This window comes from Schistocerca americana, chromosome 1, assembly GCF_021461395.2.
Source record: "Schistocerca americana isolate TAMUIC-IGC-003095 chromosome 1, iqSchAmer2.1, whole genome shotgun sequence".
NCBI lineage: Eukaryota > Metazoa > Arthropoda > Insecta > Orthoptera > Acrididae > Schistocerca > Schistocerca americana.
Genome location: NC_060119.1, coordinates 465,126,108 through 465,153,017, shown reverse-complemented (window position 1 = coordinate 465,153,017; position 26,910 = coordinate 465,126,108). Strand labels below are relative to the sequence as shown.

The 26,910-nt window shown below is 39.6% G+C and overlaps 1 protein-coding gene across 1 annotated transcript in view; it reads right to left on the bottom strand.

Annotated features, from left to right (window-relative positions):
* Positions 1–916: 916 nt before the first annotated feature.
* LOC124603474 (COP9 signalosome complex subunit 5) overlaps positions 917–26,910 on the bottom strand; it is a 32,426-nt gene continuing 6,432 nt past the window's right edge. The window contains exons 3-5 of the mRNA XM_047136398.1: positions 17,191–17,425; positions 16,841–17,035; positions 917–2,108 (exon numbers count right to left, since the gene is read on the bottom strand). Coding sequence (XP_046992354.1) covers positions 1,665–2,108; positions 16,841–17,035; positions 17,191–17,425 — 874 coding nt within the window. The 3' untranslated portion in view covers positions 917–1,664. The remainder of the gene's footprint in view (positions 2,109–16,840; positions 17,036–17,190; positions 17,426–26,910) is intronic.

The following is a 26,910-nucleotide window of genomic DNA, read 5'->3' as shown; positions in this document are numbered from 1 at the left end:
GCCAGTGCTGCACTGCCTGTGCCAGTCTTCACATCCTGGAACCTCTGGCACGGTGTTTCCGGAAGATGATGATGCTCCCATGTAGTGACATGGCGAACATGCAATAATTCTGTGTTCGTCCTTATAATTGGCTTCACTGAACTTAGCATCTTTATCATTGGGAACTCTGACTTTGACCGGCCCCTTCAGGACTTTGTTTGGCACCTAGGTTGCAAAGACTTCTGTTTAGAACTCTTTATTTATTCACCATTAATAGGGATTCTGCTTCAAGTACTGTCTGTGTTAAAACAGGAACATTTATTTTCTTTGTGATCATTTTCAAACAGACTTCAACAAAAGAAACTTTTGTTATCTTGACTAAAATAAAGTTGGAATTCATTGTATACCTGGGCTTTCTTTTCTTGACCATCTGTGGTGGATGCTTCATGGTGCTTTTACCATCCTGAAGCCATGTTATGAATGTCTTCTCCTGTAACAAAGTTGAATAAACTTACAAACCGAAGTTGTGTTTATAGTAATGAAGGTCCTTGGCAAAAGTGTTTAAAAATTTGAATACTGAAACAAGAGCTATGTCTTCTTCTTATGAAGATAAAAAAAGAAAAAGTATAAAGCCCATAAAGCATATCCATTTCTTTTGTAAGGTGTAATGGTGAACTAGTGCAAAAGATGAAGCACGGAGGCAGCCAAGGCTCATTAAGTGAAATGTGCCGTCATTAATTTGGAACAGTTTATGGAAATCATATGAAGCCAACGCCAAAATGGTTACACCATGCTTTGGATACTGTTCCTTGGAATTGGAAGTGAAAATGAAGATGTTTCAACCCACCTTATTTCACCATAATACTTATTCCTTTCTCTTCTCTTTTAGTTTCATCGGCAGGTAATTTTACTGCTTGTCTTTAATGGTTCTTTAGTGATTTTGTGCACTTTTCTTATTTTACATATAGATTCACTTTAAGTAGATGAGCACTTTTAAATTTATTGCTATGTTACACAACAGGCAGTTAAATGCCTAATGTCTGAAATTGATACTTTTTAACTCAAATGTATTTCTCAAAAAGAAAATTATTTCTTGTAGTTTTAGTTTTACCACAAGGGAATGATTCTATGTCAAAAATTGAATACATTGTATGAACCATCTAGCATGTAGCAAAAATGATAATGGCAACACTTGAGAAGTGTATGACAGATGTTTGAGCTTTGTTTCACATACCACATTTCACTGAATTAAGCACTGTAAAGTCTACATAAAGACTTGTACATGAACTACATCAAAAGAAATAATGGTGCATTTACAGGAAGTGAATAAATAATATTTTATTTTTAAAAGCCTGAATAACACGATCATAATTTGGAAGAGTTTAGATGTTGAAAGCAGCTAACTTGTTGAAAAGTTACCTGCTCAGCTGTAATTAGTACTTGCAGTTTTAACCTCAATGAGACAAGGAACACAAAAACATTTCTCTGGCAAAATTAAACTGTGTAACATTATGTACTCTCCTGGATGCACAATCAGCATATAACTGTGCAAGTCTGAGATCACATACAAACATGAAATTAAACTAGTTCAATCAGTTCTCTGATGTAACAAGGTACAATCATTTCCAGTCACAAGGGCCTCTGAGAACCTATTCACAGAAAAATTTATATAAACTTAAGTCATTTTAAATGTCACATTTGGGTTTTATGTGATTGAACAAGCGGTCCTTTATCATCTGTGCCATCAAGCCATGAATTATCTCAATGGTAGTTTTGCAGCTGTCCTTTGTTGCTTTCATTAATTTGTCCTCTGTACGCTTTTCATGCGGATCAGCACCTGATAACATAAATCCTCCACGACCCAGAGCAGCTTCTGATTGTTCAAGTTTGTCAGATAAATCAAAAATCTGCCCAGTGGTATAGTCAGCATTGGTAAGGAGGCTCGAAGAGCTCAGGGTGTTGACCCAATACTTGTTCCACAGTGAATCAAGAAGACGTCTATCCAAAGTTGATTTAAAATATGTCACTTCTAATGAATAGTACTGCTTGCAGTGTACACCAAAGTCCTCTATTTTATTCAGAGGAATTGTCTGGTATTCTGATGGTTCTTCATTAGCTGGTTTGTACCCCTGTTAAGATAAAGACAAACATTTATATTTATATCTATAAAAAATTGGTATCAAGTTGTGTTACTATTAAATCATTATTCATATTGGTACATAAGTGACAATGAACAAAGACAGCACAACTATCAAACAGCCCAAGTTTATATCTAATACCTGAGAAAACTATTTAACTAGAAAAAGTCTGCAGCCATACCAAAATGATAATTACACATGTGTAGATAATTGACATGAAGAAACTTCATGTGTACTTCCATGTGGGAATCAATATACTATAAAGAGGATATGCACCAAAATTTGTAGTTGAAAAATGGTAAAAAATAAATCCCAGAAAATAAAACCACCACGTATAATATGAAAAAAGTCATCAAGCAAGAGAAAGAAAAAGGTTTTTAGAATTGAGCAGCAGCTCTATAAATAAAGTTGTAGTTGTAGTTGTAGTAGTAGTGGTAGTTGTTGAAATGCCATGTGAAATAATTTAATTTTGACCTCAAAAGTTTATGTCGTGGAAAAATGAAGTGATAAATAAAATTTTACAGACCTACTTCTATGTCACTATCTATTCATGAAGATACCTGAGGAAGTGACCACAGAAACTTTTATATGAACAAATGCCATGAATAACAACACAACCCCATTATGACACTATATCTTCTTACCACAGTGAATGCCATTAAAGGGCGTAAGGCTCACTAACATGTTACCTATGATCAATGGATATGAAAGACATTTTTATAAGATATTTTGGCAAACAAGCACTACACTTGACTGCCTTTTGTACTAAATATTTAGATTGGTAGATGTATGACACTTCATTCATAATAAGACAGGACAGTAATTAGATATTAAGTACAAAGGAAGCATTTCAGTGTAAGCTCATCAGACAAAAAAGTAGTTACCCCAGTGCACACGCACAGATGAACTGTTAAGCCTTTACATACGGTGCACCGATTGAGTCACGTGCTCAACCATGTGTGCTCTGGTTCTATGTGAGCATGAGACAGTAGTGATCAGTGAGGCATTTATGTTTCGTGCGGACATTGTATATAAACATGGGCAAATGTAGCGACTGGAGTGACAAAAAGGGGCAATCATGTTTGACCGTACCCATGGCCATATGGTGTGTGAAATTGCAGGATTTGTCGGTGTTTTATAGCACACTCTGTTCAATGTGTTACAAGCAGTTGTGTAACACACATGGCCATACAACATGATGTCACAATTGTGGTCAGAAAAACAGACTAACAAAGTGGCCAGAGACGTATTTCACAGCCTGTGGATCAAGATCACTTCCAAACTCAACAGAAATTGCTGCAGGCAGTGAATGAAGGTCCATCCCAACCCATTAATTAGAGAACATTGCAACAGGAACTGCATTCAACGAATATTTGGAGTCTGTCACCTTGCAACAGGTCACTAATACCCCTATTTTTCAAGATAACTATATTCACCAGGCTGGAAGAATATGTGACTGGTTTTCTGAACACTCCCACACCTAATTATCTTAACTGGCCTGCAAAAAGACCCAACTTGAACTCCCACAGAAAATCGTAGGACATGTTGCAACAGCGAGTAAAATGCAGGCATCAGCATCCCCGCAATTTGGTGGAGTTGTGTGATCAAATCCCCAGCAAGTGGCCTTAACCTGGAAGCGATGTAACTGCACAATCTTGTGGGCTCACCTCTTAACTGAATCCAGTGGTTATCTAGCCTGGGAGAGGGAAAAAGGGGGGGGGGGGGGGGATTTACACAGTATTACATAATGTCTGTAATGATTTCTCCACGAGTGCCTAATTTTTTGTCTAGTGAGCGTAACATGTGATGCCAAATGATGAAATAACTGTATGCAGCAACATAGTATTCAACTACAGAGGTCAGACTATGATTTGATGTACAAACCTGATGATGATGATGATGATGATGATGATGATGAAGATATAGAATGAAAATAATTTTGGAGTAATTTGCCGAATATTAGAGGCACTGATTTGTCGACAAGCACATAAATGAGACTGAAAACTTTGCTAGCTTCCCATTAATGAGATAAAAAAATGAAATTTATAAATAAACTCACCAGCATGGTTTTTAATCCTTCTATACTCATAACAATGAACAAATAGTGAAACACTGCAGACAATATACGCTAAAATATTCACAAGGGTTGTAATGCCATCACACAAAATGACTTAAATGGTACAATGAAAGAATGTGTCAAATGTGCAATGGTGAAAGTAGATGGTATTGTGCGGGTCCTATAAAAGTCTATGAATGGCAGAGATTAATAAGTAGGTTGTACAGTAAATGTTAATCACCTTTAAACTACTGCACACAACAGTATTTCTGGCAGCTTCGGTGTTTTAAATCTCCTATTACTGTTACTAATTCTGCTGTGTAGATACTGCTAACAGAGAAAATAACAAGTTGCTCATAAAACTATAGTCAGTGAATGAACAGCTGACTTTCGTGGCATCCTTCTTACCTCTACTTTATATTGAACTAAAGGTTATGGAGGACTGAATTGAACCTACAACAATGTAGGCTAGATTGGGGATATGTGACACAGGAAGTTCATTTGTACAATGGGTAAGGTGGGACACTATGGTGGCACCATGTCTGGGATGGTGGGCTGGCAAGTTCTCATAGGGGAAAAAAAATGAGCTCTCTGTGCTACTCTAACTGCTCCTGTTCTCCTAGTTTGCAAGTGGTTCACGAGAAGATGGATCCTGGGGTGTGTGGAAAAGTATTGTATAACAGGTATGCCCAAGCACAATGAACCTCAACTGCATAATTAACTAAAAGTTGTTTGTGGTTTATCTTTAAATGTGTAACAGCTATTCCCATACGGAGACTATCAAAACAGCCTGTGCATGAAATCACAAAGTGAACACTGGTGGGCACAGGGTTCATTAGGTTAAGATTTTAATAGAACCCATCAATCATCTCATCATGAAAGATTTTTCTGAGGAAGTGTGATAATTAATTTACAAGTACCGATTGTCTTGAGCTACTTCATGTGCAGCAACCTCGTCAGAACAGCAGACCTAAAAAGTTAAAGTTATTTACCACTTCCGGCTGCTGGTTACCCAAAATAATTGAGGGTGTAGGTACGTAGACTGAATTCTGTATACATCAGAGTAAGAAAAATTAGAAAGTACTGCCCCATTGACAATTAAGTCATTAGATATGAAGCATAAGCTCAGTTTAGGTAAGGAAATCAGCTAGCTGCTTTCAAAGGAAACGTCCCGTTATTTATTTTACTGGTATAGGAAAAATAATCTGGATGACTGGATGAGAATTTAAAATACCATCCTCTCAAAAATGAATCCACTGTTCTACCAATGCATCACTTCACTTGGTTTCTGTGAAAGTGAATGACATGGGATTATGCAGGCAAAAAATAATATCCATGGTTTGCAGCACATACCAATGTTTTATGAATGGCTGTTTGCCGATGAAATACTACCCAGCTTATTGATGTAAAAGTGCACTACAAACACCAATCATTGATATACAAGGCTGACAACACATTTGGTACAGTAGCGGCAGTAACGCCTTTTATGGCAATTGAGAAAAGAGTGGCATTAAAGATCCCTGTTTTGTTGTAAATATTGATTACTAACACCCACATTAACACTAAACAGGAAAAGTTGATGAAGTAATTTATTAATAAAGTGGTAAACAGCCCCCAGCTGTGTTGTACAGTATGCCCCTTGTAAATGAAGCAAGACTGCTATTACATGTTGCTAATGTGAAAGAAAAATCCTACCTAGCAGAAGACTCCATTTTTTAAAGGTGGTCAGTTGGGGATCTAGATCTCCGAAATTCGCAATGAGATGGTACAAGCAAATTTCGTTTCCAGACACCCTCTCCTCAAGATTGCGTATGGTTGTCTTTAAACTGATTGGTCCGTAACTATTGATTTTGTGTGTGTGTGTGTGTGTGTGGGGGGGGGGGGGTGAGGGGCACACGACACATGACACAGGTGTGTACAACTATACTTTCCGTTCAGTCGGTGGGAAAACTCTGTCTGTAAAAGAGCCATTATAGCTTTCCATTTTGCCATTGTTGAAAGATAGGATACTGTGTTGCATTAAGAATACTGTTTGAGGCTTACATGTCAGCATAATTGTGGTGTCACCGCCAGACACCACACTTGCTAGGCGGTAGCTTTAAATCGGCCGCGGTCCATTAGCACATGTCGGACCCGCGTGTCGCCACTGTCAGTGATCGCAGACCGAGCGCCACCACACGGCAGGTCTCGAGAGACTTACTAGCACTCGCCCCAGTTGTACGGACGACTTAGCTAGCAATGCAACACTGACGAAGCTTCGTTTATTTGCAGAGAAGATAGTTAGAATAGCCTTCAGCTAAGTCAATGGCTACGACCTAGCAAGGCGCCATAGCAATTGATAGTTATCGTATGAAGCATGTCTCATCAAGAACGATGTATACAAATGATGGATTAAAGTTAAGTATTCCAGCAGCTACGTACTTTTCTTTATAGCATTCATTACGTATCCTGTTTCAGACCTCACGCCATCCTGCGTGAGCTTATAGCGTGCATTTCGGCCTTCTCTAGCAATATAACAATAATATTCGTCAGTAAATCAGCTATGCTGCAGGAACTGGTATGAAATACTCCTCAATCTAAAACTGTCGGTATTCCAGCTGAGAAAGAATGTCCACTTATACGTCAACGTGCTGTAATAGGGTATATATGTGAACGGAAAAAATTCCTAGATTTTTCCCAGATTTCCTGGTTAAAAACATGCTTTTTGCTGGGTGAAAATACAATTTTCCATGTTAAGTAACAGTATACTTTCCCTCAGAACTGTAAAACTTATCAATCCTTTGAACGGTTAAGCTTTTGTACACTGGTGTAGAACTTCCCACCACTTTAGAAACTGAAACCCAGAAAAAAACAAGTTTTGGAAAGATCATCGATGTGCAGCAACATGTATGGTGTGTATTTTCTTATTATGACATGCTGCACATTTTCTTATTACAAAAGTATATATTTAAATTCCACCAAACACAGCATGTTAGTTTCCGAATTGAAATTGTGATACACTCAAGTCAGGTTATCTCACCAGCCAATGATACCAGATATTTAGAGCATAGGACACGTGACATAGTCAGCCAGTAGCAACATCACTGTTAAGTAGCATGAATGCACAAACACGAAAAGTTAATGGTTTAAATTAATATACACCGTGTGGCTAGAAGAAAAGCTAAGCTTTCACTTATAATACTGGTCTTTTTTTGCATGTGTAACACTTTAAGAGACATCAATCAAATGCGCCAGTAAAATTTTAAATAACAACATAAATGTCTTGTCTTCTGGGTTTGACATTGTTGAAAGTTGTCGGCTCTCAAAGTATTAAGCTTTAAATGAGAGTCAAACAATCTGTGATTTAAGAAATTTATAGCACATTCTCACACGTAACATAATTCTTCATGCATAAAATGAAATTTATTTTGGAAGTAATACTTTTCAAACCACCATTCTCAATATTTTCTCATGACCTGTTAGAATTTGTTTCAGCAGTAGTCAGAGCGCGCCAGAAAAGAGGCATTACTGAGCGTGCATAGCTGCAGTTACTTAGCAAGCCCATACGTTCATACATATTTAACATTAAGAGATCTTACATTACATCATAAACGAAACAGGACACTGGAGGATACTCCAAGAGCATCAGGATTTCGTAAACCATACCGAAATGTATAATTTGGATTAAAGTGCGCATTTGTTTATCCTGATCCACAAAGAAGTAGGCTGATATTAAACTTTTCAGTGTGGTTTTTGGGATGCAAATTTTCTTGGAGTATCAGTACAGTATTATCTCATGTTTGACTCTTTATTACAGCATGATGCCATACATGCCAAAAGATGTAAGTGTGTACTTGAAGTTCAGCAAACAGTTGAAAATAGCTAATAATGTGGAATGAAAGACTTCATTTCAAATAAACTGACTGCCTCTGGGGGAAAGATTAATAACAGCCTCATTTCTTTAGCCATCCTGCGTGAGCTTATAGCGTGCATTTCGGCCTTCTCTAGCAATATAACAATAATATTCGTCAGTAAATCAGCTATGCTGCAGGAACTGGTATGAAATACTCCTCAATCTAAAACTGTCGGTATTCCAGCTGAGAAAGAATGTCCACTTATACGTCAACGTGCTGTAATAGGGTATATATGTGAACGGAAAAAATTCCTAGATTTTTCCCAGATTTCCTGGTTAAAAACATGCTTTTTGCTGGGTGAAAATACAATTTTCCATGTTAAGTAACAGTATACTTTCCCTCAGAACTGTAAAACTTATCAATCCTTTGAACGGTTAAGCTTTTGTACACTGGTGTAGAACTTCCCACCACTTTAGAAACTGAAACCCAGAAAAAAACAAGTTTTGGAAAGATCATCGATGTGCAGCAACATGTATGGTGTGTATTTTCTTATTATGACATGCTGCACATTTTCTTATTACAAAAGTATATATTTAAATTCCACCAAACACAGCATGTTAGTTTCCGAATTGAAATTGTGATACACTCAAGTCAGGTTATCTCACCAGCCAATGATACCAGATATTTAGAGCATAGGACACGTGACATAGTCAGCCAGTAGCAACATCACTGTTAAGTAGCATGAATGCACAAACACGAAAAGTTAATGGTTTAAATTAATATACACCGTGTGGCTAGAAGAAAAGCTAAGCTTTCACTTATAATACTGGTCTTTTTTTGCATGTGTAACACTTTAAGAGACATCAATCAAATGCGCCAGTAAAATTTTAAATAACAACATAAATGTCTTGTCTTCTGGGTTTGACATTGTTGAAAGTTGTCGGCTCTCAAAGTATTAAGCTTTAAATGAGAGTCAAACAATCTGTGATTTAAGAAATTTATAGCACATTCTCACACGTAACATAATTCTTCATGCATAAAATGAAATTTATTTTGGAAGTAATACTTTTCAAACCACCATTCTCAATATTTTCTCATGACCTGTTAGAATTTGTTTCAGCAGTAGTCAGAGCGCGCCAGAAAAGAGGCATTACTGAGCGTGCATAGCTGCAGTTACTTAGCAAGCCCATACGTTCATACATATTTAACATTAAGAGATCTTACATTACATCATAAACGAAACAGGACACTGGAGGATACTCCAAGAGCATCAGGATTTCGTAAACCATACCGAAATGTATAATTTGGATTAAAGTGCGCATTTGTTTATCCTGATCCACAAAGAAGTAGGCTGATATTAAACTTTTCAGTGTGGTTTTTGGGATGCAAATTTTCTTGGAGTATCAGTACAGTATTATCTCATGTTTGACTCTTTATTACAGCATGATGCCATACATGCCAAAAGATGTAAGTGTGTACTTGAAGTTCAGCAAACAGTTGAAAATAGCTAATAATGTGGAATGAAAGACTTCATTTCAAATAAACTGACTGCCTCTGGGGGAAAGATTAATAACAGCCTCATTTCTTTAGCAAATTGACAAAAATAACTTCATCCTTCAGCAAGATGATCAATACTTGACAGCCAAAAATGCGGAAATAAAATAAAATCAGAAAACTGAAACTAATAACATATTTTATATTTGAATTCATTAATAGGTCCCGGCCAAAGAATTCGGTTTTCTTTCCATCTGACATGAGAGCTGTACACAAAGAGAAAAGAGCAAAATCACTAAATGTAAAAATGGGTCTCATGAAGACTATCCCCTTTCCTCACTACAACTTTGACTGTTCTGCGCTTGCACAAATCCGGCAGCTTCAGCGCGTCAGAAAAATTTTTCTGGGTAGCACCTGGCTGCTTGTTGTTACTACTGATACAGCCTACAGCCACACTTCAAATAATCAGATGGCACTGCTCATATGCGACTCAACAGTGCACTCGTGTGAGCGTGCTGGTGACTGCTCAAATGAACCCAATCTAAACAGTTGTGACATCACGCTTGTTGGAAGCAGTTTGTTGTTATGAAGTATTGCATAATCTTCGTCATAAAGCCTTTGACACATTTTGCTGTTGACAGACACTTGTGTGTGTACTGTGTTTTGTTGTTGTAAATGGCGCACGTCCTTTGCAATTTAAGTTTTATTTTATTTTTTCTTTGTTTATGTTTTATTGCTGATGTGGTGGCCTTTAAATCGGCCGCAGTCCGTTAGTATATGTCGGACCCGCGTGTCGCCACTGTCAGTGATTGCAGACCGAGCGCCGCCACACGGCAGGTCTAGAGAGACTTCCTAGCACTCGCCCAGTTGTACAACTGACTTTGCTAGCGATGGTGCACTGACAAAAAATGCTCTCACTTGCCGAGACGATAGTATAGCACATCCTTCAGCTACGTCACTTGCTACGACCTAGCAAGGCGCCATTATCAGTTACTATTGATAGTGAATCATGTACCGTCAAGACCGAAGTTCTTCATTAATGGATTAAAGTTAAGTATTCCACCAGCTACGTCCGTTTTCCTAAATTCTAATTTCCTTGTCCTGTTCCAGACCTCACGCCAGCCTGCGTGAGCTAAAACGCGTGCCTTTCGGCCTCCTCTAGTAACACGGTGTTGGCTCTCCTGCCAACCAAAACAGCTGCAGTAATGTTCTGCAGTAGCGGGATACAATAAAATTCTTTGTTAGTGTATCAATCCTTACCAGTCAAAATTTCAAAAATTTAACTGAAAACTAAAACAATGAAAACTTCTTGGAATTCTAAAACATTCCCAGGTTTTTCCCCGTTTTCTCTGGGATAAAAAAATTCCCGGTTGAACCGGGGCATATACACACTGGTTAAATGCATCTGCCAAAGTGATGTACCATTCCCAACAATTCTACTTTCATTTATCAAATAATGTACTTTTTCTCTTGTAAAATAATAACCAGTGTAGCATATAGCATCCAGTTAACTTTACATTCAGAGCTTTCTTTCAAGCATGCCTATTTCTCATTTCTCAGAAGTTTAGCCAGAAAAGAGGAGGCCCTTGTACATATGGCAGAACAAGGTTCACATTAAGTGGTGCCTATCAAGGCAAGTAAACAGACCAAACATCAATTAACCCTAACTAACATTCAAAATGAAAATTATATAACATAACCTTTCCAAAACAGTTTCAGCCAGTGCCAATCACTAAAGTTGACCAAGTATATTCTTCCAACAGAAAGTAGTTTGTCATGTATGATGCCGTCTAAGTCTGGAGGACGTTACCAGCACATTATAAGTGACAATATACTCTGTATCGGTAGAGAGCACCAAGTTGAATCTGATATGATCATTGCCTGGAACTAGTTATTTATAAAGGTTACGCAGTGTAACTATGATCTTGACTGTGAATTATAATAAAGTGCTACTAAAAATGGCAGATTGAAGATACCCATTTAGTAAAACGTCACGTCCTGCTGTGTGAAGAAGTCTTTAACTGTCTGCTACACATCCTCTTCCAACAGGAATCATCAACCCTTAAAGGACTTTTTTAAGAGACCAAAGGCACGATAATGACATGGGGAGAGATCAGGACTATAAAGCAGATGCTCAAGTGTCGCCCACTTGCACTGGTGTAACTTCTGCATTACAACATTTGCGATATGGCGACATGTGTTAACATGAAGCTGCAGCACCAAGCACAGAACTTTGTTTACCATTCCACAATGGTGATTTTTGAGACATGGTGCCCCAGACACAATCTACATTCTCTGATGGATGTCTACCAGTGTTTGTCCTTAAGCAGCCAAGAAAAGAATAACATGTTGGTCCTCTTTGGACGCGTTGGTAATAATGTTGTCATAGTTCGCACTTCCACATTTACCGCAAGCACATCTGAAAGACACAAATGCCACATTAATACCTTGGCTACCTGTTGGTGCTTATACACCTGTATCATCTTCATGCTGTGTGCAAGTACACTACTGCAACACCCTGAAACGGAAACTTTTTGATCACCCTTCATACACAGAAAAGAAAGAGATTTTGAACGGGGAAGGTTGAAAAGGAAGGGCAGGTCATTTAGGTCCCAAAATGAGAGAGACCCACCCTTACTGAGGATGAGAGTTGACCACGCTAAACACTTCTCCACCCTGAAGGTAAGTACTGGTCAGCAATTCTGCCTCATAGTGTGTTAATTTCCTCAACTGAATTTTCCGATGATACTATTAAAGTCTATTAATAGGGTCACCATGGCCAAGGGGTAGTGACAAAATACTGATTGAAAGGTCTTTGGTTCAGAATTTGATCCCAGCCACTGATTTGAATAAAAATCACCAGTGTGGCAAGCAAAGAGTTCTGGTGAGAAGGCAGAGGAGCAGATACAAATTCAAGGCAACTTCCTGCCCTAAGGGATGGAAACTACTGCTAAAGGGAAATCCATAATAATGGCATGGTCCTGTAAAACGTTCTGGATCAGAACACCACTAGGATATCTGAGAGGTGACTGCCAAGAGGGAGGTGACCAAGAAAAAAGAGATTGAAAAACTGACAAAAGAGTAACATTCAGCTGGTAATAAGCAAATACACTGTTCAAGAACAACAATATAATACACGAAAAAGGGCAACATACACTATCTGGATTATATACTGAACAGACAAGATATTCCAAAATCACATACTGGATTGCTAGGCATACCCAGGAGCAGTGTGATAACAAATGCCATAGTTGGAATTTCAGTGGGGAGGAATGGACATCCCCATAAAGGACAATCACAGATAATTGTAGACAAACACAGGTAGATTGTACACAAATACAGGTACAATGAAGATAACTGTAAAGAAACCTCAAGTACTATAGTTGATTGACAAAAGAAAAAAATATATAAAAATGTCCAGGAAAAGAAAGGTGTACAAGAATCAAATCAATAGGAAATGCAGGAAAGTTATAGTAAAATGACAGCATGAACACGTAATGAAATTGAATGGGGGAAAGGGTTATCTGAAGAGCAGAACAACATACTGAAAATTCAAAATGAATTTTTAAGAAATTGGACACAAATGTATCAACTGCATGCAGAATTCCACTGTTTAATGTGCAAGAGATAGTAAATAGGTGGAAAGAGAACACTGAGAGTCTCTATGAGAGAGAGAGAGAGAGAGAGAGAGAGAGAGAGAGAGAGAGAGAGAGAGAGAGAGAGGTGATATGACATGACATAACATGACAGAAGAAGAAATAGGTGTCAGGTTGGAAGACAGGAGATCCACTGTTAGAGTCTGAGCCTGACAGAGTTCTGGAAGACTTGCAGCAAAAGGCAGATGTTACTAACATCCCTCTGGCATTTCTAAAATCATTGATGGAAGTGGAAACAAAATGATTATTCAGGTTAGTGTCTAGAATCTATGAGAGTGGAGACATGCTGTCAGGCTTTCACTCGGATATCATTCATATAATCACAAAGATCGGACAGATACATAAATGCAAGAACTATCAACACAATCAGCTTAACAACTCATGCAACCAAGTTATTAACAAGAATAATATACATAATAATGGAAAAGAAACTTGTGGCTCTATTAGATGAAGATTAGTTTGTCTTTAGGAAAAGTAAAGCTAACAGGTAGGTAGTTCTGATGCTGCACCTGTTAACGGAGGTAAGATTGGTTGGTTGGTTGAAAGTTCCTGGACTGAGTCTCGAACTTGGGACCTTTGCCTTTTGCAGGCAAGTGCTCTACCATTTGAGCTACCCAAACATGACTCATAGCCCATCCTCACAGCTTCAATTCCATCAGTACTTTGTCTCCTACATTCCAAACTCGGTCTATCACACAGTTTTAATTTGCCAGGAATTTTCACATCAGCACACACTCCATTGCAGAGTGAAAATTTCATTCTGGGAACATTCCCCAGGCTGTGGCTAACCCATGTCTCTGCAATATCCTTTCTTCCAGGAGTGCTATGTGTGCAAGGTCTGCAGGAGAGCTTCTATGAAGTTTGGAAGGTAGGAGATGAGGTACTGGAGGAATTGAAGCTGTGAGGATGGGTCGTGAGTCGTGCTTCGGTAGCTGAGGTGGTAGACCACTTGCCTGCTAAAGTTGAAGGTCCTGAATTCGAGTCTTGGTCCGGCACACAGTTTTAATCTGCCAGTAAGTTTCATATCAGTGCACACTCTGCTGAAGAGTGAAAATTTCATTCTGGGTGGTTGGTTGATTTGGTGGAGGGAACCAAACAGTGAGGTCATTGGTCCCATCAGTTTAGGGAATAATGGGGAAGAGGGACAGTCATGTCGTTTCAAAAGAACCATCCCAGCATTTGCTGAAGCATCTAAATCAGGGTGGCTGGACGGGGGTTAAATCGTTGTCACCCTGAATGTGAGTCCAGTGTGCTAACCACTGTGCTACCTCATTTGGTAATGGTGATAAGACTTCAGAAAAATACAGACATTTTCGTGGGATTTTTTGACTTACAAAAAGAATTTTGCAATGTAAAATGGTGCAAGACGTTCAAAATTGTGATAAAAATAGGAGTACAAGCAAGTACTGACAGTGAAAAATATGGTAGGGATGCTGTCTTTCTCCTCTGCTGTTCAAGAAGCAATGAAGGAATTAAAAGATGGATTTAGAAGTGGGATTAAAATTCACAGTTAAAAGATGTCAATAAAGAATTTGCTGATGAAACTGCTATAAAATGAGAAAAAATTACAGTACCAAATGAAAGGAATGAAATATCAGATGAACACAGAATACAGACAGAGTAAACCAAGGAAAGTCCTGAGGACTAGCAGCAAAGAAATTGAGGGACCACACAGAACATTGGGTGAAGGAATTCTGCTACATATGAAGTAAGATAACACGCAAGAGCTGAGGAAATGAGGACATACAAAGCAGAACAGCACAGGCAAAGAGAGTAACCCTTGCTGAAAGAAGTCTACTAATATCAAACATAGGCCTTAATTTGAAGAAAAAATTTCTGACAATGTACAGCTGGAGGACAATGGTGGCAGGAAAAAAAAGAGTATCCAAGCCATTTTGATTTAGTACTCAGGAAGTTGAAAATAAATGGACCGATAAGACGACACACGAGGAGGTCCTCCATAGAACTTTTGAGGAAAGAAATATTTGGAAAAACCCACTAGGAGGAGGAGGAGGAGGAGGAGGAGGAGGAGGAGGAGGATGATAGGACATGTGTTAAGATGCCAGGGAATAGCTTCCACAGAACTAGATGGAGCCAGAGAGGGCAAAAACTGTATCTGAGAAGATAAAGACAGGAATGTATTCAACCAATAATTAAGGACATTGAATGTAAATGCTATTCTGAGATGAAGTTGGCACAGGAGAGGAAGTTGTGGCAGGTTGTATCAAACCAACCGAAACAGTGATGATAAATATTGGAGGATGTACTGAATTTTACCTGCTTTGTTGAGAAGGTCATGGGTGGGAAATGTATTGGAGAAATTGCGACTTTTTGTGATATAGCAGTAATTTCTTTTATACTTTAACATCTTATACAAGTCGCTGAGCTTAATACAGATGTAGGGAACGTTGAAGCAAAATGGTCATGGTAACCACTTCCCAATATGTCACATACTTGTTTCATTATACAGGGTGTTTATAAATGAATATCGGGGTTTTAACGCTTTATAATATTTATTACATTAAACTTACAGTTATAAATGATGTGTCAAATGAAAGAGCAACTGAAACAGTTTTACCAAGGACCTTATAAATGATCAATGTGAGCACCATTTGTCACACGGCACACATCAAGTCTACAGCAGAGTTCTTCGCAAACGTTAATAAGTTTGCTTTGCATGGCCTCCACATTCACCCAATCTAACGCCATGCGATTTTTTCCTTTGGGGCTTCATCAAGGATCGTGAGTACGTGCCTCCACTACCAGCAGACCTCCCTGAATTAAGAAATTGGGTTGAAGCAGCTGTTGCTACAATCACTGAAGACACACTTGTCAACATTTGGGAAGAACTCGGCTATAGACTTTATGTGTGCCGTGTGACAAATGGTGCTCACACTGAACATTTATAAGGTTCTTGGTAAAACTGTTTCAGTTGCTCTTTCATTTGACGTATCATTTATAGCTGTAAGTTTAATATAATAAATATTATAAAGCATTAAAACCCCGATGTTCATTTATAAACACCCTGTATATTGCCACATAATAATAATGAAAGTACTAAAAATACACTGTGCAGGTCTCAAATTGGTATGAATCTTTTTCATGGGAATGGGTATACTGAAATTAAATACTACCTCTCACACCCATCCACATTCTTTGATCATCCTGACATTAATAAGTAGTAGTATCAGTGTATGATACTGTTGGGTGATATCAGGTCCACAGCAGAAACTGTACTTAAGCTTTTGATGGGGATTAAGCAGTGTGGCACAAAAAAATTAGTGCTCCTACAGCGTATACACTTATTGCAGAAGCATTCCATTGCTGGCTCCCAGTGTGTTATCCAGAGTATGATACACACCAACTCCAAATGATAGAACACTGTAACTGTATCATAATGGCAGTTAGTCCTTTGTGTATGGGAAAACAATCAGAGAAATAGGAGATTATGTTTAATTATAACCTAGGAAATCATTCTGATGGCTTACACAGGAGGCTGTTAAGCCACACTACATATTATGTCACTGGGAAATGTAGGCAAGAAGAAAATCAGTACAATGTGGCACAGAAGCTGAGTTCGTGTGTTACAAAGTTCTGAATGCTAGAGATGCAACTACATTTATTCCCACCATAGCCAGATGCACTTAAAAGTGACATTAGCACAGAACATAACAACAAACAAACCTTGGGATATGTTCTAAATGCCCCCAGGCATACTTTCCCAGCTGAAATGGTTCTAACAGGATCAATAACAATAGCAACAAATGGTTCTTGAAAATTTTGGTTCAGCATCTGAGTAGATACATCAATTCCAGACAACCAACATCCATATCCTGGGTGACTATGGTACCAGCCTATTGCATTTTCCATGCGTCCAACCTGAAAGAAAATAACTGATAATATGTCACATGAGAATATGGAAACTTTATGCTATGCTAAAAACCAACATTATTATTACCAAATACATACAATTTCAAATCTTAAATAAACCCTGAAATATTCATCTCAAAATGAATACTAGAAAAAGTACCCACCTGTTTCGCAGCTTCTATGTAAGCTGTCATGTACTCATAAGCCTGTGCTTGAGCATTGACTCTTGTTTCCGTGCCCTCAACTGGAAGTGCAAATGAATCCATCACTATCATTGTGTTAGCATCCACTTTTCCCAAAAGCAGTCCCATAACTTCAAGTGTTCCACCTGACCTTGCATGCATCACCATTTTTAAAAGTGCAAGGGCAGATATCTTGATGTCTTTGAAAAAGTGCGGACTGTTAAAATAAGATTACTAATTATTTTTCTCCTAGAATGTTTCCATATCATACAGGTGTTTTTTTTTTTTTTTTGAAATGTCATGAAAGCACATATTTGGTTTATAAAAAAAATGTCATCTCAGTGTGATAAAACTGTGGGCAACAAACAGAAATGGCATAACTTTGAAGAACAGAATTCATCCCCCCCCCCACTCTCACTCTCACTCTCTCTGCAAAGTTTTGCTTCTGTAAAGGTATGGTATGGATACAAATGAAATGTTACTTTTGTTTGTTTGTGCATACTGTGCTACAATTTAAATATCAAATTGATCCTTAGAATAGTTTTGCTTATAAGGCATTTTAATTAGCTGTGTTATTTGTGTTTCACTTATACCAGTATGGCAAGACTGTTATACTGTTGTTGTTGTTGTTGTTTTTGTTGTTGTTGTGGTCTTCAGTTCTGAGACTGGTTTGATGCAGCTCTCCATGCTACTCTATCCTATGCAAGCTTCTTCATCTCCCAGTACTTACTGCAACCTACATCCTTCTGAATCTGCTTAGTGTATTCATCTCTTGGTCTCCCTCTACGATTTTTACCCTCCACACTGCCCTCCAATGCTAAATTTGTGATCCCTTGATGCCTCAAAACATGTCCTACTAACCGGTCCCTTCTTTTTGTCAAGTTGTGCCACAAACTCCTCTTCTCCCCAATTCTATTCAATACCTCCTCATTAGTTATGTGATCTACCCATCTAATCTTCAGCATTCTTCTGTATACTATGTTATATGAAAATCTTAGTTTTGAATAGTTTACCACCAATGGAAATATATTTGAAGTTAGTGAAAGTTTATAAACAGTATGTACATTCATTCTACGTGTTAAGAAATGGGATGCTGAAAACGACTGTGACCATACTTTTTCCTAAAGATGAACCGCTTGAAATTTGTCCCAAAAAGCATTTGTTGGGTACTGACCAAAAGAAAATTAATTTCTCAGCAATACAATGATGGCATTAAAAAGAATCTAATAAATTTCATGCATAGCTTTTTTTCTTTTTACTGTGGATGAGATATTAGTTAACCACTATACACCAGAAATGAAGCTGCAATGAAACTTGAGGCAGGAGCCAGTGACTAAGCATAAATCATTTTGGTATGGAAAATGAATTTTTCTGATTTACTATCTTGCAATAATTGTGAACTGTAATATTTTTAGTACCACGCACATGTCCCCCGACATGCTTTACCAATAGAAAAACAGGGGGATCTGAGCTACAATTTGCAGAAGATCTAGTCTAGTTACCATTCTCTTATAGACAGCCTTTTAAAGAGTTGAGCATACAGACAACAGATTTGTAGCACATTAACTGTCTTATGAAGTTAGTTCACAACAACTAATCACAGTTCAAAAACAACAAATAATGTTCATATAATAATACTACATAGGGGAAATTAATTACTCTAGCCATCACTCAGCTACAGTGTTGCACAGAAAGAAGTGACTAATTCAGCCATACGAATCTGTGATGTGAAGCATGTAATCATTACTTCTATTAACTTCAAAAACAAACTGAAACTACACCTATTTGCCACTCTTTCTGCTTCACAAAAGAATTTATGAACGTCTTTCAGTATGTGTGTGTGTGTGTTTTTTTTTTTTTTTTTTGTATAATTCAGAAGAAGCCCTTATGGCTGAAAGTTTACTTGCCTAGCTATCTTTCTGTTGTGCCTGTCTGTGACTCAACATCTTCACAATATGGCAAGTAGCATCCAATCATTTTCATAATATTGTTTGAAATACTAAACAAAATAATCTGTAACTTCCACTTAGATAAGAAATTTGTGAGTGCAAAATGTTTCAAGTCCACGTAAAAGGTTATGGTAGCCATAAATGGACAATCTGAAAAACCTTCCAGACTAACACTTCAAAGATGGGATCTATTCACTGGAGAACCATTTGACAAAGTTCACTGAATTAAAAGGGAACTAACTGGAAAAGTAAGTAACTTTTGCCCTAAAGCACACCATGTCACTGTCATAGTGACAAATTTGTGGTAAGGTTCTATGGGACCAGAATGCTGAGGTCATCGGTCTCTCCTAGTCTTACACACTACATAAATCTAACTTAGGCTAAGGACAACACACACAACAATGCCCGAGGGACGACTCAAATCTCCGACGGGGGGATTTTCAACTTGCCCCCAAGTCTATCTCACATGTATTATATAATAACGAAAATAATCAATTACTGATCATAAAATGTAAATGAAAACAATCAATTGTTGATAAAATTATTTAACTGGATAGATAAAAAAATCTACTCATTATGCAGCAGCAGAACACGCACATAAAACTGTTGTGATAGGCAAGCTTTTGGAGCCAGTGGCTCCTTCTTCAGGCAGAGGGGTTGAAGGGGAAGGAAAAAGGGTGAAACGAAAGGACTGGAGAGGTCTAGGAAAAGGGACAGATTTTGGGAAAGTCACCCAGAACTGCGGGGACTTACTGTAGGGGATCAGAAGGAAAGACCTCTCGTCCTTTACCTTCACCCTTTTTCCTTCCCCTTTAACCCTTCCGCCTGAAGGAGCAGCCACTGGCTCTTTTGCTTGCCTGTCACAATAGTCTTTTAATTCTGTGTTCTGCCGCCACTTGGTGAGAAGATTTTTTATCTATCCAATTAAATAATAAAACTTAAATGGATAAATAAAAAAACCTACTCACCAAATGATGGCAGGAGAACACACACAAAAAGGTTTAACTTTTACAAGCTTTCAGAGCCAGTGGCTCTTTCTTCTGGCAGAAGAGTTGAAGGGGAAGGAAGAGGGGTGAAGGAAAAGAACTGGAGAGGTTTAGGAAAAGGGGCATGGTTCAGGAAAGCCACTCAGATTCCAGGGAGACTTACTGGACAGGATGAGAAGAAAAGACTGATTGTTGGGAACTGCACTGGACATTATTTGATAACATGAGAGCTTAAAGGTGGAAGACGGGGTAAAATGCAAGGCAGAGACTGTTGATAAAACATTGTGCATGAGTTAATAAGAGATTCAAATTTTGGAAAAAAGTTTAAAATGCTGTACATCTGAAACAGTTCTAGATATTTTATTGCCTTTTTTTTAATTGAAAGATAATTGCTTTATGATTACCAAGAAATCGTCCATTTGGACTTTTCTACCAAAGTTCTTTTACCATAGCACTCTGACCTTTTTTTAATAATTTATGGAAAAAATTTGTTTTCAAAAATGTCAGTCCAAAAGAATTTTTGTTGTTGATTAGTACCATACAGTTCTACATTCCCTGAAAAAAGAGAGCTTCCACTTTTAGGTTGAACAGGTTTCATAAATAATTGAAATTTTTGCCATACATAAAACCTGTTTTATTACATTATCACATAACAGGCTCATAAAAATCAAAACCTACTCTTACTTAACATAATTTTAGTTTTGAAAGATGACTCATTTTTCAAGCATTTTAAATGGTTCCAAAACGTATGTGAAAGGTCCAAAGACTTAAAGGTTTTGATTTATACAACTTCTGTGCACTCTGTTTTGTACTGAAATAAGCCAGTTGATGAACTAGAAAAGTGTTTGACTTCCTCAAATCCTGCCCTGAAATGAGATCCATCCTTCATGAAATCCTCCCCACTCCACCAAGAGTGTCTTTCCGCCGTCCACCTAACCTTCGTAACCTCTTAGTTCATCCCTATGAAATCCCCAAACCACCTTCCCTACCCTCTGGCTCCTACCCTTGTAACCACCCCCGGTGTAAAACCTGTCCTATGCACCCTCCCACCACCACCACCTACTCCAGTCCTGTAACCCGGAAGGTGTACACGATCAAAGCCAGAGCCACGTGTGAAAGCACCCACGTGATTTACCAACTGACCTGCCTACACTGTGAAGCTTTCTATGTGGGAATGACCAGCAACAAACTGTCCATTCGCATGAATGGACACAGGCAGACAGTGTTTGTTGGTAATGAGGATCACCCTGTGGCTTAACATGCCTTGGTGCACGGCCAGCACATCTTGGCACAGTGTTACACCGTTCGGGTTATCTGGATACTTCCCACTAACACCAACCTGTCAGAACTCCGGAGATGGGAACTTGCTCTTCAGTATATCCTCTCTTCTCGTTATCCGCCAGGCCTCAACCTCTGCTAATTTCAAGTTGCCGCCGCTCATACCCCACCTGTCTTTCAACAACATCTTTGCCTCTGTACTTCTGCCTCTACTGACATCTCTGCCCAAACTCTTTGCCTTTACAAATGTCTGCTTGTGTTGTGTATGTGCAGATGGATGGATGTGTGTGTGTGTGTGTGTGTGTGTGTGTGTGTGTGTGTGCGCGCGCGAGTGTATACCTGTCCTTTTTTCCCCCTAAGGTAAGTCTTTCCGCTCCGGGATTGGAATGACTCCTTACCCTCTACCTTAAAACCCACATCCTTTCGTCTTTCCCTCTCCTTCCCTCTTTCCTGATGAAGCAACCGTTGGTTGCGAAAGCTTGAATTTTGTGTGTATGTTTGTGTGTCTATCAACCTGCCAGCGCTTTTGTTATACAATTCACAGATGTCTGAAACTTGAAAAGGTCTCTGGAACCATACAGTTTCATTTGATTAATGATTATGACTATAATGTCAATGAGTCACAGCTGGAATTGGCCAACCTGTACAAATACCTGCATGTAACACTTCATAGGGATATGAAATTGAATGTTTACACAGGCTCTGTTGTGAGTAAAGCAGGTGGCAGACTTCGGTTTATTGTTGGAATACTGTGGAAGTGTAATCAGTCTACAAAGGATATTGCATACAAATTACTCATGTGACCCATTCTAGAATACTGCTCAAGTGTGTGGGACAAGTACCAAATAGGACTAACAGGGGCTATTGTATGTATACAGAGACAAGCAGCACGAATGGTCATAGGTTCGCTTGACTTTTGGGACAGGGTTACAGTGATGGTGAAGGAACTGAACTGGCAGACTCTTGATGATGGATGTAAACTATCCCAAGCAAGTCTACTAACTGGCTTTCAATGATGACTCTAGTAATATACTACCAAACTCTACGTATTGCTCAGATAGGGATCCTGAGGAAAAGATTAGAATACTTAACATATTACACAGAGGCATTCAAGTAATCATTCTTCCCAGTTCCATACATAAATGGAACTGGAAGAAACCTTAATGACTAATACAATAGGATGTACACTCTGCCATGCACTTCATGGTAGTTTACGGAGTATGGATGGAAATGCAGATGTAGATTATAGCACCTATATCTGGGTTTGAGTTAGGACATTTCAATCAATGGTTGGTTTAAAGGGGAGGATAAAACTGCTAGGTCATCGGTCCCTTGTTCTGATTAAAATATTATACAAGGGTGGGAAAGAGAGAGAGAGAGAGAGAGAGAGAGAGAGAGAGAGAGAGAGATTGACAACACAAAACTGGGAGAAAGGAAAAAAAACCATAAGAATGACTGAAGGGCAACAAACACTAAGACAAGAAAAACACAGAGACGCCAAAAACAGGTAGAAGGAATTAAAACAAGAGAGCAGATGACCATGGCTGGCTGAGCCAGCCACTCTGTGAGACATTAAAACCTCTTGCCCAAAAGCATGGGCATGGAGGATGCAGAGGGACAAAGGACATGCGCTAATACCTACATAGAATTATAAAACCCACTCTCGCGGATAAAATGTAAAACCAAATCAGCCAATGAGGCATTGTCTGCTAAAATTAACAGTAACTAGACTGGTAACTGAAGATTATGACGCAGGGCAGCCAAAGAAGGGCAGCAGAACAGTATATGGGCCACTGTCAACCGTGCGCCACTCCAGCAGTGAGGTGGGTCATCACGGCGCAGGAGGTAGTCGTGTGTCACCCATGTGTGGCCAATGCAGAGCTGGCAGAGAACCACGGAGTACCAGTGAGAGGCCAGCATGGAGGACTTCCACACACTCATAGTCTCCTTAATGGCACACAGTTTTTTGTGCATACTGAGACAATGACATTTCCTCTTCCAAAGCCAAAAAACCTGGTGGCATAATAATGAACGCAGGTCAGTGACGGGGATGCCAACCTGCAGAAGCGGTTTCCGTGTAGCCTGCTTGGCCAGCCTGTCGGCAAGTTCATTTCCTGGGATTCCAATGTGACCCGGGGCACAGACACCACTGAATGACTGGACCGTTCCAGGGCATAGATGGACTTCTGGACGGTCGCTACCAGAGGATGGTGAGGGTAGCACTGGGCTATAGCTTGTAAACTGCTCAGGGAGTCAGTACAGAGACGAAATGACTCACCAGAGCATGAACGGATGTACTCAAGTGCATGAGATATGGCCACCAGCTCTGCAGTGAATACACTGCAGCCATCGGGCAAGGAATGCTGTTCAATATGGCCTCTGTGGATGTAGGTGAAGCCAACATGACCATTAGCCATCTAGCCATCAGTGTGAACCACTTCGGAGCCCTGGAACATGGCAAGATTCGAGAGGAAGTGACAGTGGAGAGCCGCAGGGTTAACTGAGTCCACAGGGCCATGCATAAAGTCCGGGTGAAGCTTTGGCCTAGTTTTACACCTTGGAGGTGTACGTGAATGGACCTTGAGTACAGGTGGTAAAGAGATGGACTGCAGTTCAGACAGAAGGGATCGTATGTGAACAGCAATCTTAAGCCCTAACCTGGGTCGCCGCTGTGGGAGATGGTTGGGAAAACAAGACAGTAGTTCGGATGCTCGGGAGAACTGCAAATGTGTGCAACGTAACTGGCAAGCAGTTGTGCACTCCTAACCTTCATTGGAGGGACACCAGACTCCACCAGCACACTGATCACTGGACTTGTCCTAAATGCTTCCCCCACTAGTCGAACGCCACAGTGGTGCACTGGGTTGAGTAAACGCAATGCTGAGGGTGCTGCCCATACCGTAAACCAGACCCCCATAGTCAAGGCGGAATCGAATAAGGGCCCCATAGAGCTGCAGCAATGTAGAGCAATCTGCATCCCAGTTCGTGTTGCTCAAGCCGTGGAGGGCATTGAGGTGCTGCCAGCACCTCCGCTTAAGCTGACGAAGGTGAGGAAGCCAATTCAATTGGTCATTGGAAACCAGTTCTAAGAATCGATATGTCTCCACAATAGTGAGTGGATTGTCATCAACCCTTTCGGGACATGAGGGTTGTATACGTGGCTCGATTGTCGCACCAGAAGCCATCAATGATTTGTGACTACACGGAAAATATGGGAGCATCTACTGTGCATCTTACCATTTTGCCAGAAAATCCCTCAGGTGGTGGGGGAAAATGTTCTCCTGATTATTCGAGGTACGATATTCACTTTTCTAATAGGCCTTGGCCTACTTAGTAAATTTTTATTTTGACAAAAGGGTAATTTTTCTGGCTAATTTCAGGTGGGGATCGTCAATGCTTACTTGCTATATGTCATCATAGCAAAGAAAAGAGGAGAGACACCAAAGAGTCATTTGCAGTTTCGGAAGAGTCTCGTCAAGGAGCTTGTGGGCAATGTCAGGGCTCAACCAACCCCATAGAGGAAGAGGCCACAATCTTAGCATGGTGACCTACACAGGATGGACGGCCTGTACCAAGCTATCGCAAGAATGGACATGGAAAAACAGGGTGACTTGTCGTTTGTAGTGATTGCTCCAAGCCAGGAGGGTAAAAATGGTCCCCATTTTTTTTTGTGAAACTTGCCCGTCCAACCCTTCTCTTCATGTGCCTGAGTGCTTCAGCAGGTATCACAAAGTATCAAAGTACTGAAAGGACTTGTAAAATATGGTTGTTATCTAAAAATTGATATGCCAAAGTTGTAAGATTTGTTTTAAGCAAACTTCATGAAATTTTGAAGTTTATTAACATACATCAAATTTTTCATTCCTCAAAATGGAGTTTTTATTATTCTTCCCACGGACGTCCAATAAGAAAGAAAATTGTAATTTGTGTGTCATTTTAAAGCTAAAACTTTAAAGAATAAGATACAACAAATTTTAATATGTCCAATTCAATGCATCGCCTCTCAACTAAAAAAAAATCAAATTTTTCATTTTTTTCTATTTTAACACCACCTCCAAGTCAAAAAGTGTGCGATATGGAATAATGAAAATAGTATGGCAGTAAAGAGCATGTTTTAAGCTTCATTTACAAAAAAGTTACATCAATAAGTCAAAAACTGTAGATTTTATAAGAGACGAAAGAACCCTAAGGGGTATGGAACCTGCACAGTGCTGCCGAATTGTTCTGCTTTGGGGAAACACGTTCTGTCCTGAAAAGGTTAAGATAAAGTTCTGATTCTGGATGAACAGTATGATGCTGACAGAAGTGCATGACACACTGCGCCTTGTAGATGACTCCCTGTAGGCGCTGGTCAGCAACACCAGTACTGGAGGAGCAGTACGAAATGCAGAAGTCATCTGCATACAGAGAAGGTAAGACAGACAGACGGCCCTACAGCTGCTGCCAGACCATTAATAGCCAATAAAGATAGAGATACACTCAATACAGAGTATGGTGGGACCCCATTCTCCTGGGTATGGGGGGGAGGGGGGGGGGAGGGAACTAAGGGAGGCACCAACTTGGACACAGAAAGTACGGAGCGACAGGACATTTTGAATAAAAATCTAGAGCAGGCCACAGAGACCCCACTCATATAATGTGGCAAGGGTATAATGTCACCAGGTCGTGTCATAAGCTTTTCGTAAATCAAAAAAGATGGCAAGCAGATGTTGGTGTCTGGAAAAGGCTGTTCAAATGGCAGACTTGAGGGACACAAGATTATCAGTGATAGAGTGACTCTGGTGGAAACTGCCCTGGCATGGAGGTAGTAGACCATGTGACTCCAGGACCCAACACAACCGCTGACTCACCCTATGTTCTAACAGCTTACAAAGAATGCTGGTGAGGCTGATAGCTATCCACTTCAAGTGGGTTTTTACTGGGTTTGAGCACAGGAATGATGGTGCTCTCCTGCCATAGCAATGGAAAGACGCCATTGAACCAGATCCGGTTGAAGATGACGAGGAGATGTCGCTTGTAATCAGACAAGAGATGTTTAATCATCTGACTGTGGATCCGATCTGGTCCAGGAGCTGTGTCGGGGCAATATGCAAGGGCGTTGAGGAGCTCGCACTCTGTAAATGGGGCGTTACAGGGTTTACTGTAATGTGTAGTGAACAAGAGGACTTTCCCTTCCATACACCATTTGGGGATGCAATAGGCTGGGGTGTATTTCTTTGACGCAGAAGCTTGAGCATAGTGCTCAGCAAAGTGATCGACAATCGCGTTTGCATTGGTAGATAACACACCAGGGACACCTGTTGGAGTCTGGTACAAAAAAAAAGTCTGATCTTTGTCCAGACTTGGGATGGTGACGTATGGCAACCAATGGTCGAGAGGTACTTCTCCGAACACTCCTGTTTCCGTCGTTTTATAAGCTTGTGAATGCAGGTATGGAGCTGTTTAAAAGCAAATAGGTGCTCTAGGGAAGGGTGCCACTTATGTCGCTG